The 17,788-nt window shown below is 36.6% G+C and overlaps 2 protein-coding genes across 2 annotated transcripts in view; both read left to right on the top strand.

Annotated features, from left to right (window-relative positions):
• Positions 1–15,013, top strand: part of LOC107037826 — a 113,099-nt gene extending 98,086 nt beyond the window's left edge. Inside the window, exon 5 of the mRNA XM_015256590.1 lies at positions 12,819–15,013. The gene's annotated coding sequence lies outside the window, so the exon portion shown is untranslated. The remainder of the gene's footprint in view (positions 1–12,818) is intronic.
• A 1,475-nt stretch (positions 15,014–16,488) lies between these two features.
• LOC107037900 (S-methyl-5'-thioadenosine phosphorylase) overlaps positions 16,489–17,788 on the top strand; it is a 5,027-nt gene continuing 3,727 nt past the window's right edge. The window contains exon 1 of the mRNA XM_015256715.1: positions 16,489–16,649. Within this exon, the coding sequence (XP_015112201.1) occupies positions 16,629–16,649 (21 nt within the window). The 5' untranslated portion in view covers positions 16,489–16,628. The remainder of the gene's footprint in view (positions 16,650–17,788) is intronic.

Raw genomic sequence — 17,788 nt, 5'->3', positions numbered from 1 at the left:
TATCGCCGATATATCGTTGCGATATATCGAAATGTCTCGAAACTGCCTGACCGCTAATCCTCAATTCTGATTGGTCAATGAGTCACGTGAAGTTGTCGCTGAAAAAAATCCCCGGTATTTTCAAATTCTTCAAATGCCAACAATTTTTTCTGCCTCATATTTTTCAGTTTTTCATGTGTGAAGTTTATCAAAATATAGCTAAATTGCCTAATTGTTGATCATGAGAAAAAAACAGTATTTCTAAATTTTTTTCACTCACAAATTATTCTTCACTTCCCAAATTTTAATTCTTTTATATTTATCATACGCAAAAATGATCAATTCTTGCTTCTCAGATTTTCATACATAAATTCTGAACTCTACAAAATTCATGAAAATTCTTCGGTTTCCCAAATAATTCGAGAAAAATCTTGAAAAATCTACGGTTGTCTGGAAAACTGTGAAATTTTTCGAAGAATTCAAGAAATTTTTTCAGCTTTCTAGGAAATCAATTCATAATCTTCTCCTCATTTTTCAACAATTACAGATTTTAATCAGATTATTTTAAAAAGGAAAAAAAAAGAATTGATCGAAGATTAAAAATTATTCATTGATGTTTCACTCTTCATTCTCTCAATTCTCTTTAAGTTAATATCAACATTTATAAAACATCTATGAGTATATGAAGTTTAATAAATTGTATTTCTCCATTTTCACAACGAATAGGCAAGTGAATGCCATTTAGGGGAAAAATTAGTTCAGCCGAAAACTTATGTTCCACGTGACAATATTTGATTGACAATCAGCCTCAGTGCACTCCACAATTCTACCTATCACCAATTACAACAGTTACTACAACACTAAATTAACATAAGTTAACCGTCTTTGATATCTTTTATGTAAATAAGGGAGAGACAAATTAAAATTCTTGTGTATGCATGCTGTGTACGTGATATGAATGAAACATTCGGGAACACGGCAGACCCCATGTTCTTCCGAATTAAACGGAACTCCCGGTATTTTTCACACCGACAAGCGGTCGTTTAAATGATTAACTTTTCTTGCGTAGAGAAATGACGCACTTTTTATGAAATTAGTGAACTGAGATGAATGCTTTATTCGCTTAAAATTAATTCTCCAGAAGATTTGAAATAAAAGTTTTGTTTTTTCGAGTCACATTCATTTCGAATCACATTCAATAATAAAAAAAAATTACATTCAGTGTCACTGTCCTGGAAAATTCAAGAATATTTTTATCAGAATTTTCTGGTTTTCAGAGGAAAACGGAACGGAAATTGACGGTTCTGATTGATTTTTCCATGAAATTCTGAATTTTCAATGACAGGATTTCGTGAAATTTTGAGTGAAACTTGGACACGATAAAAATTCCCGAAATTCAGACGAAAATTTTCAACAGTGTAGAAGTTTATTAGTTCTTTCCATTAGGGGACGTTGGGGTAAAACCGACACTTTTGACTTTTAAAAAAATATTAATGAGGAGTTGAAATGTTGATAAAATTTAATAATTTTTTTTTCATTATAAAAAACAATTCTTTCCCTTTGTGACGAGCCTAAACTGAGCTGCATTGATCAATTTGTTTCTGAGTTATGAATAATTTTAAAAAAGTCTAGAGTGTCCGTTTTACCCCACCCTCCCCTATCCTCTGTTTTGTCTACAAATTTGGTAACGAACACATTGTGAGACTGATCAATTGACTTTTCGAAACGATCTTATCAGCTTAACGGATAGGAGTCAAATACAGCATCAAGTGAATGCGAGTAGCATGAACACCGGAAAAGACGAACCACGTCTTTGAAACGAAACTGAAATTCTTGTGGGCCTCTCTTTCCAGGTCGTTAACCCGTGGAACTCCCAGGAGCATCTGAAACTGTAGATGGGCTCGATTCTAATGTGTCATCGCTCCACGGGGGACTTGTCTATTTATTTTTCTCTGATGTAATGCAATCAAACATTAGAAATCGTAGAAATTTGATCTCCGATTTCGATTCGACCTGAGTTCTCATAAAGAGCAATCGTAAGCACAATTGTCTTCTGTGAGTCCGATCGATTGATCCTACTCATGATTGTGAGAAGTGTTCTCAACTCTGAGTGGAAGGATTTTTTGGGCTTAAGGATAATCGGGCAAGGAGGAAATGTAGGAGGTGAGGCGGAGGGGTTTCTATTGTTTTCCTGCAGAAAGCCAATCGCAGAACAAAAAAAGTTTTCCCAGTCGGATTCAAAATCCCGGCAATATTAGAGAGTATATCCACCCTAAACGTCTTTTTCTTGTTGAAAATTTTAAGCGAAATCTACTTAAGGGTGCCAAGTGAATATGAAAAAGATTCAAAAAAAATTTTTTCTTTCCCTCCATCATTGGAGAAATATGTATTCATCCATCCGACGAAATTTCAAACCCGCAGCCGGAACTAGACATCGAGAAAATAAATGCGGAAAATCCTCTATTTCGGGTGACGAACCTCGAGAAAGCATGGGATCAAATGGATACGGCGAGTTGAAATATCTCTCTTATTCACCCCGGTACCCCATTGTTTTTTGTCGCCATCACATTGAACACATCATTCCCCACATCTTCAAATTTTTTCAAATTTTTCTTGAGTTCCTAGGGGGTTGAAACGTTCAATTTAATCAAAACTCCATAAGAGGCCGTGTATAAGACTCATTTTGTTTATTTAATTTCTCGATATCCATAAGTTCTAAAATTTTAAAATTTCCACCGATGTTCACCATCTGTCTAATACTATTAATTAAAAAAATTATAACTTTGTTGGTGAATGTCAATTTTCAAGGTCATCGCCAAATTCAGTTGGCACCCTTAATGCCAGAAGATATCAGATTTTCAGTTGTTCAAACAATTTCGATCGTTTATCGACGCAAATTCAATGTTTTTTAAATTAATACCACGCTATTTAATTGATAAATTGATGATTATAAATTCGAAAATCCGTATGTTCCGTATGAACCTGTAAAAGCCGGTTGGATATCCCGAGCGCTTTCTAAAGAAAATGCTATCCGTTACACTAATCAGTACATAATGAGGATTTCGTCTGAGCCAGCGGTACCTATTCAACAACCTTCCCCCAAACTTGGCCCCATTAGTGTGCACAGGCCCATAAATTTCGAAAAATCATGGTACACAGAGAGAAAAACGAACACGTTCTCAAATAAGTCATGTTTAAAACAAAATCACAAATAAAAAATTACCTATAAAGCATTTATTTATCTATAAAGCATGAAAATATCTCTCACGTACGGAAATTTATCGAGAAATATTTTGTCCTTGAGTTACAAACGAAAGAGTACGGTTTTTTTTTTGCTTTTTGGGAGAAAAAAAACCTACGGAAGTGGTTTTCCGGAGCGTTCCGTAATTTTTATCTGAATGTCCTGTGAAAAATTACGATTCCGGCAGTTGAATTTTCTGTGTCAATTCCGCAATTTTTACTGAAGATTCAGTTCTGCGACTGCTCTCGAAGCGAGAACATGTCTTGATAAAAACCAAGTTCAATCGCTCATACAAAACTGACGTTTATTCACGTGGCTTCTAATAAATAAATACAGAGGGAATACAAATTTTTTTGAACGATCAAATCTGTTCTTGCGCCAAAAACTTATCATCGCAGCTCTTCAAGGGATCTACACAAATTTTTTTTTGTCGTCTGCAGGCCCCGGTGTGCTATCTTTCGAGCGTTGTCTCGATGTTTTTTTTAAATCTTTCGTCATCTGAAATTGTCAATTACGTCCTGCATCATGCAGAAGTTTTGAAAAATTATGAATGAATAATCAAAAAACAGTAGAACAAATTCTCAATTTTTTCAAAGAGCATTTTTAATTTATATTCAGAATAAGTTGAATAACAAGAAATTGAAAAATGTATCTGATTTACGGTGACAAATGGCGGCCTGTCACCCAATATCATGCAGGGGGAAGACTGATTTCGTAAATCTTTTCCCACACTGCACAGAGACATTTATTACGGAAAAGGCTCTTTGAAAAAAGTTGTAATATTTTGGAGAATTTTTTAATCACACTTTTATCACACAAAAATGGCAGATGACTACATACCACTGTTTTGAAAATTGAGATACCTAGCTGTCACTTCCCATGAGGAGTTAGTGTTTTTTTATCCACCATGATTGGAAAATGACAGCTAATAGATAATTCGCCACAGCGAATCAGATATTTGTAATTTCCACTTTTTTCAACTCATTCTGAATCTCACTAAAAAACGCTCTTTGAAGAAGTTCAGAATTTTTTCCATTTATTTCATCATTCTATCATAATTTTTAGGAATTTCTACATGATGTACCACTCAATTGACAATTTTGGATTTGGAAAGATGAAAAAAAATCCAGATAACATTCGAAAGATAGTACACCCGGGCCTTCAACTCGCAATTTTCTCATTCAAACAAGACCTGTTACAGAATGTTGTTTTCTCTCAGTGTAAATACCGATGACTTGAAAATCACCAATCGTATAATAATCACCCTGAAAAATCTCTGTTACTCCACGCAAGGTGTTGACTAAAACAATTTGAGTTTTCGTCACCTTTTTCCCCCTCGAATTTTATCTCAACATAACAAAAGAATTCACCACCGACGCTGTGAGTTTCCACGCTCGGACTAGCGTGAAATGTACAAAATATATTTGAAGAGGTTGAGGGCTTGGGTAATACACTGGTGGCTCGCCCCAGCTGAAATGTAGTGCATGAGGGGGGCATTACCCGCGCTGGAACCTGAAGGTTGTTGCCCTTGAAAGCAGAGGGGCCATCCTAAATCCGCGGTGCTTTTTATTTATTCATCCTCTCCTTTTCCTCTCGCCGAAGTTTCGGTAATGAACCCATTGTTGCGTGAGTCCTCGTACATTTCATTCTTACGTTAATACACCCACAAATTTCTCTTTAAGATTCCTTCTCGTACAGTGCCTTGTCTTTTTCCTTTGCGATTGCAATCCGCCGACGATACCCCGACGACTCGCCGACGTGACGTCCCAACCTTTCGCATTTTTATCTTTTTGTTTATTTTTTTTACACCTCCCTCTGTCCCTGTTGCTCATTTTATTCCGGCGCATGGCCGATCGTGCGAAACACGTGACATCCTCTCTCGGCAGTGGGTGTCCCGCACCGTTAACCCGAGGAACAAGCGCATGTTACCTTTGATTAGTAAACACATTGCATATCAGCTGCGCTGTTTTCCTCTTCCGATTACTCAACTTTTTCATTGGAGACAGGTGTCATCGGTATCGAATCCATCGGAGATAGTGGGAGCCGTTAAAAGTCCAATTGCCGAGGGAAATAGGGGCATTGCATATTTTTTTTAGAGACTAGATTAGTCCGCGCGCGTATGTCCTACGCCGTGGGGCTTAGTGCACATGTCAATTGTAGTGATTATTTTTCCCAATCGGGTTTCGACCAATCAGAGCGCAGTATTTGAGACTACCCGACAGTTTTATTTCGGATTTTCCTCCTAGCTTTTGAATATTTCGCAGTAACTCTTCATTTTTTTTACCTGAATATTCCGCAGTAGCTCTTTATTTTTTCGGCTTATTGCAGATAGAATCTTATATTTGACAGTCTATGGAAATCGGGTTATTCTATTAACATAAATTGTTCAAATCTTCCCCAATTCACCTCCTGATGTTGTCTACTGCCCTCTGCTTGGCCAAAATCCAAATGCCAGTTTTATATTTTATATTTCAACTTGAGTATAAAAAACGTATTTGTGAGATTTCTTTAACTATTGAACTCGTTATTCTCGAAGTGTAGACGCCTAATTCTCCTTAGAATCCACAAAATTGATGGAAAATAAAAGAGAGAGCCTATTGAGCGGTACTACCCGCCGTCGGGTAATACCGCTCGGCACGATTCCAATGCCGCTCATAGGGTTTTGCGTGTATCGCTCGCGCCGCAACCTAACCTGTACTCGAGTGCTGTCGAGGAACCACGTGGCCGATCCTATGAGCGGTATTACCGGCTGCGCTCGGCGTCAACAAAATTGTTGATAATTATTGACATGAGTGGAGTTTTGAGTTCAAATTGGTCTCAAATTACGCCCGAAAGTACCACGAATCGAATAACCATAGTTTAATATGAGAATTCAGCGTTTGAAACTATCAAAAACCTTAATTAAAAGTCCACAAATTTTTCACTGTAAAGACCTCAAAACTTCGTTACGTGTTTTTTCATATTTAAAGTGGTAAATAAAGTGAAATTTTTCCGACAATCACATCCTATCATCAAATTCTTCATAATCAGGAATAGGAAGAAATTTTCATGTTGATGGTTGTGGAGAAAATCGAGTGAGCGGTATTACCCGCTCCAACAGCCATTCCCATTTGCATTTTGAAAATGAATTTAAAACAAATTATAAAATCGTTATTGCTGTTCTCCTTTCCAACTTTCACAGAAACTTCGCCTGTTAGGGTCGGTACCAACCCACTATTGTTCCGCTGAATATTGTACAGCCGGCTGTAGTAGCGGTGCCCTTAGAATCACATATGGAATATGAATATGACGGTACCCGCAGGCGTGGGTCGACTTTGTTCATTTCCTCATGCGGTTTCTCGTGCTCTCTCGTTTGTTGTCTCGAATACAAACCCAGTGGCGTAGAACTGACGAGAGATTCCTATATAACGAATCACACCCACGCGGCTGCCTTTTTCAACATCGCTCTCCTTGTCCACTCGCCTTCGTACCGGGTTTCAATGTTCAATGGGTACATGGCACACCCTTAATCGAATGTAGGATTCCCCCTCGTGGAGTCAGCCGTGAAAATGGCACTCGTGTTCCGACTAATTTCGTTTCTAAGTCTGAATTTATGCATTTTAAATCAACAATGTACCACTTTCTCACGCGAGGAGCATTCCATGGCATTAAATATTTATCCTTCAATAAAAATGGGAACAATTCCCAATTGAAAACAAGAAAATTCATTTCTGAATTCTATAAAACTCCATTGATTTTTTAAATTTTAGATTGAAAAAATATATATTGCAGTAGAGCGACAGTAGTGGCCACTCGTTAAGTATTGCATTGTCGGATTTTCTGGATCAATGGGTCGATATAACCCAAAAAATCGAAAACTTAAACTTAACGGAGAGAAATATTCAGTAAAAATTACAGAACTCACAATTCACTCAGCGATTACGTAATCGACTCAGAAACTTTAAGTGACGGTATCGTAATTTTTCACAGGAGATTCAGATAAAAATTACGGAACGCTCCGGAAAAATTCCGTGACAGTTCCGTAAAATTTCCTGCAACCGCATTTCGCTCCGGAATTACGGAAAAGATAAGTAATTTTTATTGAATATTTCTCTCCGTGTGGAAGGATTACAAAGCATCCACTTGAAATCAAAATTTTCGATTTGCAAATCAGTATCAAATGAAGACTACCGCAAACTATTTCACAAACATCCCAATCTCCCAGAAAAACCATACGAAAAACGTTCTCAGTTCCATATGACCAGCACTTGAACCAACGGAATAGTGACTAAATATTTGTACCCACTAAGGGCCCCTAAATAATACTGCTGCGTCACTGGTTATGATAATAAGTATGTATATGCACTCACGCGGTGCACCATTGTGTGAACACATCATGTATGAAGGGGCGACAGAAAAGAACCGGAGGGTTATTGTTTCGGAGAAAGGTGAGCCCCCACCGAGCCCCGGTGTATCGATGTACACGTGTCTCTTCTATTCGAGCGGAGACGAGACGCTCAAGTCACCGGCCGCTGCATTGATCTTCCTGTCGATATTCTCTCTCGAGCCTTTATTTTTTCCTGCAGTTGCCTTCGTATTTTGGTGATGCCGCGAGACGACACGAGAAGATGCAGTTTCTTGTCTCGTCTCGTCTCGCCTTGTCTCGTCTCTATAATCCAATTTGCACGGAAAAAAATACACAGAGGGGCAGAGAGGGGGAGGCTCTCTCGATTCTCGTTTCTCGCGTTCTCGACCGACTTTTCTCGTCTCGTCTCATTTCTGTCATTGTCTCTCGTCTCGTTTGTCTCGTTCTTGACCGGCTCTTCTCGTTTCGTTTCTGGCATTGCCTCGAATGACTCTTCTCGTCTCGTTTGTCTCCTCTCGTCTCGTCTCGCTTCTATAATTGTCTCGAATGTCTCTTCTCGTCTTGTCTCGTCATGTCTCTCGTCTCGTTTCTCTCGATCCCGACCGACTTTTCTCATCTCGTCTCGCTTCTATAATTGTCTCGAATGTCTCTTTTCGTCTCATCTCGTCATGTCTCGTCTCGTTTGTCTCGGCTCGTTTCTCTCGTTTTTGATCGGCTTTTCTCGTCTCGTCTCGTTTCTGTCATTGTCTCGAATGACTCTTCTCGTCTCGTCATGTCTGTCGTCTCGTTTGTCTCGACTCATTTCGTTTCTTTCATTATCTCGAATGACTTCTCGTCACGTGTCTGTCATTGTCTCGAATAGTCTCCTTTCGTCTCGTCTCGTTTCTCTCGCGTCTCGCGGCATCATTCATTTTGGTATTCACCGTCAGATTTTATTCCCGAGCTATTATCACGTTTATTGTCTGGTCTCCTTTGTTATTGAACCCGCATGTCTGAAATCTCGCATTGGTAGCGTTATTTATAGATTTTAAAACCGGAATAAAAATACTCTCGAGGATCAACAGGTCCGATATTGAGGGGAATAAGAAGCATGATAATCGCAATCATCAGTAGGGTTGAATAAAAAATGTAAACACTTGCGGTTTTGCTCTATTGAAGTAGGCGAAAATCAATCAGGAAGTATTCATGATAATACGCATTTGGTATGCAAACCATATTCAGCATTGTCGAGGGAACACCTGCTTCCAACAGATGTTTTTGTCCGCTGTTCGAAATATTTACTGACTTGGTACTTCATAGTCATGACGTTGCGCACAATTTCACACTGGACACGCGTATTCGCCTACGAGGCACGCGTCCCCCACCCATCCACGGGATTGAGCCCGGTATCGATGCTCCGCGAATGCTATTGTGTGAAACACAAGAGCTTTTGTGATTTAGTCTCATTTATGAAGTGGAGAACATTTCTGAAAATTACGGTTTTACAGCAATTCCGGTTGAATGTGGGATTTTTGGGTCAATTATTCAGTTGAAGTTAGAAACAATGAGGGAAATATACAGGTTTTTATTGATGCCAATTTTTGAGTTTTCTGAAATTTTCAAATTTCACCGATTTTTCGTTGCAAGGGTCAACTTGCCAAAGCGGCCATCGCCCGAGGGCTTTCAGCCAGGGAATGTTGAATGTCGAGTGGGGGTTTTTCACTTGGAAAATCTGTGGAATATTCCATTTGAAAATTGGGTTAAATTTTCAGATGAATATTATGTGGAAATTTGTGTTTTCTGATTTCCAAAAATAATTTCATGATATCGCACTGTTAGAGAATTACTCTTGAAATTTCAAGTGAAAAAGCTTGAAATTTTTAACAACCACAAAGTTACATGAAATTTCTGCAGATTTCTCCATTGACGAATCAGTTAGTTTCTTGAGTAATTTTCAATTTACTCAAGTAATTCTCAATTTTCAGATCCATATGACACTTTTGGCAGCAAATTTTCTGAATTTTCAATCTATTGAAAATTGAATTGTATGTCATGTTTAATTTTCACTATGAGTTTCAAAATTCCTGCTTTCACTGAAAAATCAATGATTGTTTAACATGAAAAACCCTATTTTCTTGAATTTTCAAGATGAATGAGAAATTTAGTGAACGTTTTTATTTGAAATTGAATTCAACCTCATAAAATTGAAAATTCAGATCACGCTGTGACTGAAATTTCAAAAAATCTCTAACACACGGAGAGAAATGTTCAGTAAAAATTACGAAACTCACAATTCGCTCACCGATTACGAAATCGACTCAGAAAATTTAAGTGACGGTATCGTAATTTTTTACAGGAGATTCAGATAAAAATTACGGAAGGCTCTAGAAAAATTCCGTGACAGTTCCGTAAAATTTCCTACAACCACATTTCGCTCCGGAATTACGGAAAAGATACATCATTTTTATTGAATATTTCTCTCTGTGCAGTGTGACAAATCTTGATTTAATGGAAAATCAATACAACTGTGCAATCAGTGGAAATTAATAAAAATCAAGAAAATATGATTATAAAAAATTACTGATGATGTAACGCAATTTTAAGAAATATTTTAGTAAAAAAACCGTGATTTAATTAAAAAATCAAGCAAAACGGCAAAATTTTGTTCAAATATTTAGTTTAAATAAGTGAAAATCCCGACAACTCAGATGAATAAAATCTAGAATTGTTAATACATTGTCAATTGATTTTTTTCCAACAATATAACGCATTCGAGAGCAGGAAAATGTACTCATAACCGACGCAAGTCGGTGTTACATATGCATACAAGTATGATGGATGGTATATTCCACGTGGGATACGTAATGTGCGTGGCAAAAGAGGCAGTACCAAACGGAAGATGATAATAGTGTACAAGTCTTTCAATCTCGTGCTCTTCGTCTCTATGCCTCGTAGGGCGGAAGTACGTAGAGAAATACTCAATTACACCCTGAATCACGCAAGTTGTCTGTCAATGTGCCATATACAATCACAAGAAGCTGAGAGGAAAAAAGTGAACATCGTAAACAAACAAAATGGAACGATTACGTGTGTAACGATTACATGTGTAACTGCGTGGATAATTTCATGTGTCAGTTTAGAGAGATAAAAGTAAAGCGAAGAAATATTCTCCAGCAAGAAGTGCATTCCGTATTTATTAACAACATTGTAATTCTTTATTTAAGAGCCAATGCTGTCAATTCAAGAATGCATTTGTTATCTTAAATTTAAATACGTTCGTTCATTTAAAAAAAATAATAATAATTTTAAATTTTACGGTTAAAAAAATTGAAATGTTATGATTTTTTTTATTTTTCTCGAGTGATGCTGCGAGACAAGACGAGACGAGACATTGTCTCGTCTCGTCCTGTCACGTCTCTCGTCTCGTATTGTCTCGTTTCGTCTTGTCGCGTCTCGTCTCGTATTGTCTCGTCTTGTCTCGTCTCGTATAATATCGTCTTGTCTCGTCTCGTCCTGTCACGTCTCTCGTCTCGTATTGTCTCGTTTCGTCTTGTCGCGTCTCGTCTCGTATTATCTCGTCTTGTCTCGTCTTGTCTCATCGCGTATAATATCGTCTTGTCTCGTCTCGTCCTGTCACGTCTCTCGTCTCGTATTGTCTCGTTTCGTCTTGTCGCGTCTCGTCTCGTATTGTCTCGTCTTGTCTCATCTCGTATAATATCGTCTTGTCTCGTCTCGTCCTGTCACGTCTCTCATCTCGTATTGTCTCGTCTTGTCTCTTCTCTCGTCTTGTCTCGTCTCTCGTCTCGTCCTGTCTCCTTTTGTCTCGTCTCGTCACGTCTCTTGTCTCGTTTCTCTCGTGTCTCGCGGCATCACTATTTTTCCCGAAAATTGTTAATCCTCAATTACGAAATTCTTTGCAATTTGCGCGAACCCATGTGATTAAAATTTCCAAGAAGTGTACCGAAAATTATCACAGATGCATATCTATCGTCTAACGATCCAAAAAAAATAATAACGATTTCACTAGGGCATATGCATACGGTGGCCATTGGCATTCTGTAATCGGCTCTGAGCGCTGACTATCATCATTACCCCCTCCCTCAACCATGAAAGATACCATCAAACTGTCAGTAATAACAGTCACTCCCGTGATATCCCAGTCCCCAACGCATGCATCCCTCTCATTCCTGGCAATTTGGTGTGCGTGTGTCCAATTCCACTCGGACATCTCCACAACCGAGGCATGGAAATTTCCATTGACTCGGAATACAACTCGTATCAGGTTTTAAAGTACAGAGGGTGAGTTTATTAAATTACGGGAAATTATTGGCCGAGGTGACCGAGCCAATCGTCTTAGCATAATTTAATGAGCTAGAACGATAATCTGAGGCTTCTTCCGCTGGTTCTGTACAGATTGGCTCATTATTGAACTGATCCCTTCGTTTCTTACCTGGACATCAAGGATATCCCTCCCCTCGTTCGTGCTTTTTTCTCCATTTTTTACTTGTGAGAAACTCCCTTTTGGTCATTCAAATTATTCAACAATAATTTGTTTGTTATAAATAAATTTAACAATAAAAACACAAACAAAGAACTAAAGGGACATTTCCTCGCCTGGTGACGAATAAGAGAATGGAGAGTAAAACTCAGCATTACCATGAATAACATTCAAATAGAATTAAATGGACATAGCTGGAGCAATCGCCAAAAATAGCACAAAAATACTGTTTAAAGTAGCTCTACCCTTACGGTAAAATTCAATAAAAAGTGTCAATCGTCACGTAAATTCTACGATCTGTTCTGTAAAAATTACTCATCCGTCCGACGCCTCACGGCTAGCGATGAGTCACCGTGAGGGGGAGATTTTAACAACACGTTCCGTAATTTTTCCGGAACTTTTCGTAAAAATTCTTAAACATCCAAGAATTTTCATGTTCTGAGGCATAATAAGTCTTGAAGTTTCTGTTAGATTTTACAACTTCCAGAAAAATTACGTGACTTTTTCGTATTTTTTCGGTGACAGACCCGAAAATTTACTGAACGTTTCAGATTTATTCTCCTATATTCCTATAGAAATTCACTGAAAACGATTCTCGCTTGCGGATCGAATATTTCTCTCCGTGTAATAGAATATGGGCGAGGGATTCTTCCTCATCCATGTTACACACTAAATATGCAGTAAATAAATAACAACAATATAAAACAACTTCACGAAACTCTCATCTTCTACAGATACGACAGCACTTTCATTGCAATTTTCACTATCTGTTTCAGATTCGACAGACGAAGGGATGGCGAAGGTATCAGAGCGGGCGAACGGATCTCCATCAGCAAAGCAAATTAACAAAAATTTCATCCACCGTCAGAAGCACATGACAAGAGGCGATTTAAAAAATTGAGCAGAAAGAATAGCGAAAGTTTACGAAAAATGCTCATCCCTATTTGGAGCCTCATGCAATCAATGAGGAAATGAAAGGAGTAAAAATCCCTCAATTGTGAATGAGAGAGACCATATCGCTATGATAAATAATCATAAATTAGTTCGACTGGCGAATGCATTTTGGTTGAGCTGTCAGAAATGCCATAATAATGACCAAGTTTTAATTTGTGGTTGTACTTAAGTCATACCCTCTACACGATAAGCCTTTTAGCGTTTCTTTATACAAAACAGCAACGCTGGCATTCCATTATCAGAGAGTGTCTCATAGTTTTTGTTTCTTATTCATCCGCATTTCCAGGATATTAAATGATTACAGAGGTCGATCGACTATCGACCCGTCGATCTCTTTCCCTTTTTTTTCCCCTTTACCTCTTTTATTTTCAAAACGTAAATCCCCCATTTACCGTTATGTTAACTTTTCAACCTTAAGGGAAACAGTGTGATACGAACAAAAAATGAATAACATATCCATTAGAGGAATGAACAGCAAGGTTTATGAAGCTTAATACTAGAGGACAACTGAAAAAATAAGAGGAGGATTGAGGGAATCAAGCAAGGCTGACTGATTGAATCCAGTGGTCCCATGGGAATAATTGAATTGTGAGGGATTGTTTCTTCATGGATTTCGATAATTATGGAATGATAAATTGAAGTGGTTCTATCGTTTCAACGAACTGCGCTAATTGCATGAAAAAAAAAACAGAAAAATTTGTAGTTCTTATCAGCATCATCCAAATGACATTTTGCAACTGTTAATATTTTTTGTAACATTATCTTCTCATAAACAAACAAAATATTTTCGTCTTTCTTTGAAAAAGTTGTTGATTTTTTCACATCTACTGAACAAAATTCAGATTTTAGTCTTTGATGGTAATAAAAATGCTGATAATTCTTCGCAGTTTTTGATAATCTCTGAAATAATTGTAACGGTAGAGCGACTTTAAAAACATCGGAATGTGGGATCACGATTATAAAACACTCACGGCCAATATTAATTTCGGTATCCGGGCCTTAGTCTCATTTTTGTGATTATTATAGAGATACATGATTATCATTTAAAGTAGTTTAGGCTAGGCTTTTTTAATTGTATGAATGCAACAGACAACAGCGAGATTAAACTGAAAGTCATGTGGACAGTAACGGCCAGTCGGTGGCATTCCGACATTGTTAGTAATAAAAAAAATGATGAAAATGCGCAATGAAAGTCAAGTGGCCTTATTAAACAATATGGAGGAGTGAATACATTAACAGCGAGATTTTAAATTCATCTGTTCCGCAGCTCCAGAATGAGTATAAGTAGGAGTTAGTACGTGAGAGAGCGAACGCACGTGAGAAAAAGAAAGTTAGAGATTATGGTTTACGATAAGTTTCAAGTTTACTGATTAATGTAATTGTTCGGTTTAAGATATTCAGTTGCATTAGGTAATGAGTTATGATTTTTTTTTTCTTATGACTTTTTTTGGAACGAAGGCACTCGGTCCCCTTTACGATCGAACTCTGTGCGATGTAATTATTCCATGTGAATGGGTATTTCGTGCTCCGATGTTCTCAGGTAGCTCACTATTGCCACGATGACAATATGTAGTTTTGATAATGAGTCTTGTCGATGATTTATTCGTCTGTTCTTGATTTACTGTTCGTTTTTTTTTTTTCTATTTCGTGAAAAACTCTCTGGATCACTGCCATTATTTTTCGAGGTAAACGAATTATTCTTTACTTTGATTTTTTTTTCATCTTCAACTAGCAGTTTTCGTGGTGAAAACGCTCAAAACGTAAGGGTCGAGGATCGATTGTGCCTTCGAAAATTATGATCTTCAAGTGAGTAATTGAATAAAATGAAAAAAAAAGCGGTTGCAAAGAGGAAATGTCCGTTTTTGTGATTTCATGAGCAATTGTTCATTTTTATTTTTTTTTACTTCTATATTGCTTACTTAGAGTAGATTAATGTATTGATTAGAGAATGTTGCAATAAATGACAATGATTCGTATAATTTATGTGATTTTTATTTGATTAATATGATCCCATCCCTTCCGCAGGAAATTACTGTTTTGTTTTCATTGTTATTAATTCACGAGGGAAACGACGTATTCTTTATATTGATTTTTGTTTCATCTTCAACTAGCAGTTTTCGTGGCGAAAACGCTCAAACGTAAGGGTCGAGGATCGATTGTGCCTTCGAAAATTATGATCTTCAAGTGAGTAATTGAATAAAATGAAAAAAAAGCGATTGCAAAGAGGATATGTCCGTTTTTGTGATTTCATGAGCAATTGTGTATTTTTATTTTTTTTTTACTTCTATATTGCTTACTTAGAGTAGATTATTGTATTGATTAGAGAATGTTGCAATAAATGACAATGATTCGTATAATTTATGTGATTTTTATTTGATTAATATGATCCCATCCCTTCCGCAGGAAATTACTGTTTTGTTTTCATTGTTATTAATTCACGAGGGAAACGACGTATTCTTTAATTTGATTTTTGTTTCATCTTCAACTAGCAGTTTTCGTGGTGAAAACGCTCAAACGTAAGGGTCGAGGATCGATTGTGCCTTCGAAAATTATGATCTTCAAGTGAGTAATTGAATAAAATGAAAAAAAAGCGGTTGCAAAGAGGAAATGTCCGTTTTTGTGATTTCATGAGCAATTGTTCATTTTTATTTTTTTTTACTTCTATATTGCTTACTTAGAGTAGATTAATGTATTGATTAGAGAATGTTGCAATAAATGACAATGATTCGTATAATTAATGTGATTTTTATTTGATTACTATGATCCCATCCCTTCCGCAAGAAATTGCTGTTTTGTTTTCATTGTTATTAATTCACGAGGGAAACGACGTATTCTTTATATTGATTTTTGTTTCATCTTCAACTAGCAGTTTTCGTGGCGAAAACGCTCAAACGTAAGGTTCGAGGATCGACCCCCCTGTACCTTCGAAAATTATGATCTTCAAGTGAGTAATTGAATAAAATGAAAAAAAAACGGTTGCAAAGAGGAAATGTCCGTTTTTGTGATTTCATGAGCAATTGTTCATTTTTATTTTTTTTTACTTCTATATTGCTTACTTAGAGTAGATTAATGTATTGATTAGAGAATGTTGTAATAAATGACAATGATTCATTCAATTTAAGTGATTTCTATTCAATTTTTATGATCCCTCCTCCTAGAATTTTTTTTTTCAAAATCATCAACTAGATTTTGTCTACTAATTCTACTCATTTCTACTAATTTTCTTACTAATAGTATTATGCAGTTTTTTCATTCATTTCTCATTATTTCAATTAAAATAGAGACAAAAAAAATTATTTAGTCTTTCATTTTCATAATTTATAGCATATGATGCATGAATTTATTTGTTTTCATCTGAAATGGGGATAAAAATATTGAATTTAAAATGGGAATTATCGCAGAAGTAGATTCTAGAGATGTTCAACAGATAGCGCCAGTATCGCAGCACTACTAAAATTTTCTAAACACCCGTTCCCACCCATTCACACATCAAGCATTACTGCATTAGTATCACATGATCACTTGTCATTGAGCTTTAGCCCGCGGTCTGGCTTTCAACGGTTTCGTCTCCTAGCTCGACGGTATTTTTCTACGATCGAGAAAAACTCGGATACTTCAGAATACCTCCTACAATGGGAAAATACCAGATTAAGGTAATTCATTCTACCTTGACTCCTAAAATAGATCCTCCACCGCTATTTCTCATGCAGTACATGTTGAGCCCACATCAGACATTGAATTTTTTTCGAACGGAACCGACATTCGTGACTATTTCGATTCTAAATTTTTCGTGGTTATGCACTGTTGAAGGGTATAATCGCGAAGTCACCTGTTGTTGACCAACAATTGAATTTAACAATTGTTATCCAAAATTTTACGGTAACTGCACGACCTTTTCCGGTGGCTTCTTTTATCTCATTGTCATTCCGGAGTTTTCAATGAAATGGTGGTTCGTAATATTTAATAACTGTGCATTACTTCCGGTGAAATAATTTTTTTCATGGTAAAAATGGCATTCGAATAAACGGAAATAAATACAGGATTTTAGGTTTGATTCGAGGATGGATTTTTCAATTTATTCTTTCATGGATAAATAAAATTTATTTTGGAATCGAGAGTATTAATTATTGAATAAAAAATGTTTTTTTCTTGAATAGAATGAAATTCATGATATAATTCAAGAATATGGAGTTATAATTGAGAAAACCCTTTGTTAATCGAATAAAAGTTAAAATTGTCAGATCGATGAACTAGAAATTGAGAATATTCTCTCTTGAATAAAAAATATTAATTTCTCAATCGAGCATATTATTCCTTCAGTACTGAATTTTTCTATTCTTCAATTTAAAAAATGCCATATCGTTAGTTCAGCAATAATTCTCAACATGCATTCCTGGAAGCCCTAGTGGTGGTGAGTTGAGAATCAAAAAATTTTTCATACAAGAATCGAATACTCTTCAATCCCGGATTCTAGAAAGAATACCAATTCTCGAATAACTTTCCAAATAGAATAGAATTCATAATTTCTACATTGCTGGATGAAAAATCCTGAAATTCCTAATTCAATAACTTCCTCTCTTGAAAATATAATATTTACCACTAAAAAATTCTGAGGAGTGCATTCATTCTTAAGGGTGCCAAGTGAATTTGAAAAAAGATTCAAAAAAAATTTTTTCTTTCCCTCCATCATTGGAGAAATATGTATTCATCCATCCGACGAAATTTCAAACCCGCAACCGGAACTAGACATCGAGAAAATAAATGCGGAAAATCCTCTATTTCGCGTGACGAA

This window comes from Diachasma alloeum, unplaced genomic scaffold (assembly GCF_001412515.2).
Source record: "Diachasma alloeum isolate Michigan unplaced genomic scaffold, Dall2.0 Dall_scaffold_00271, whole genome shotgun sequence".
In the NCBI taxonomy this organism is placed as follows: domain Eukaryota; kingdom Metazoa; phylum Arthropoda; class Insecta; order Hymenoptera; family Braconidae; genus Diachasma; species Diachasma alloeum.
The sequence above is the reverse complement of the archived record's forward strand: the minus strand, read 5'-3'. Positions and strand labels throughout refer to the sequence as shown.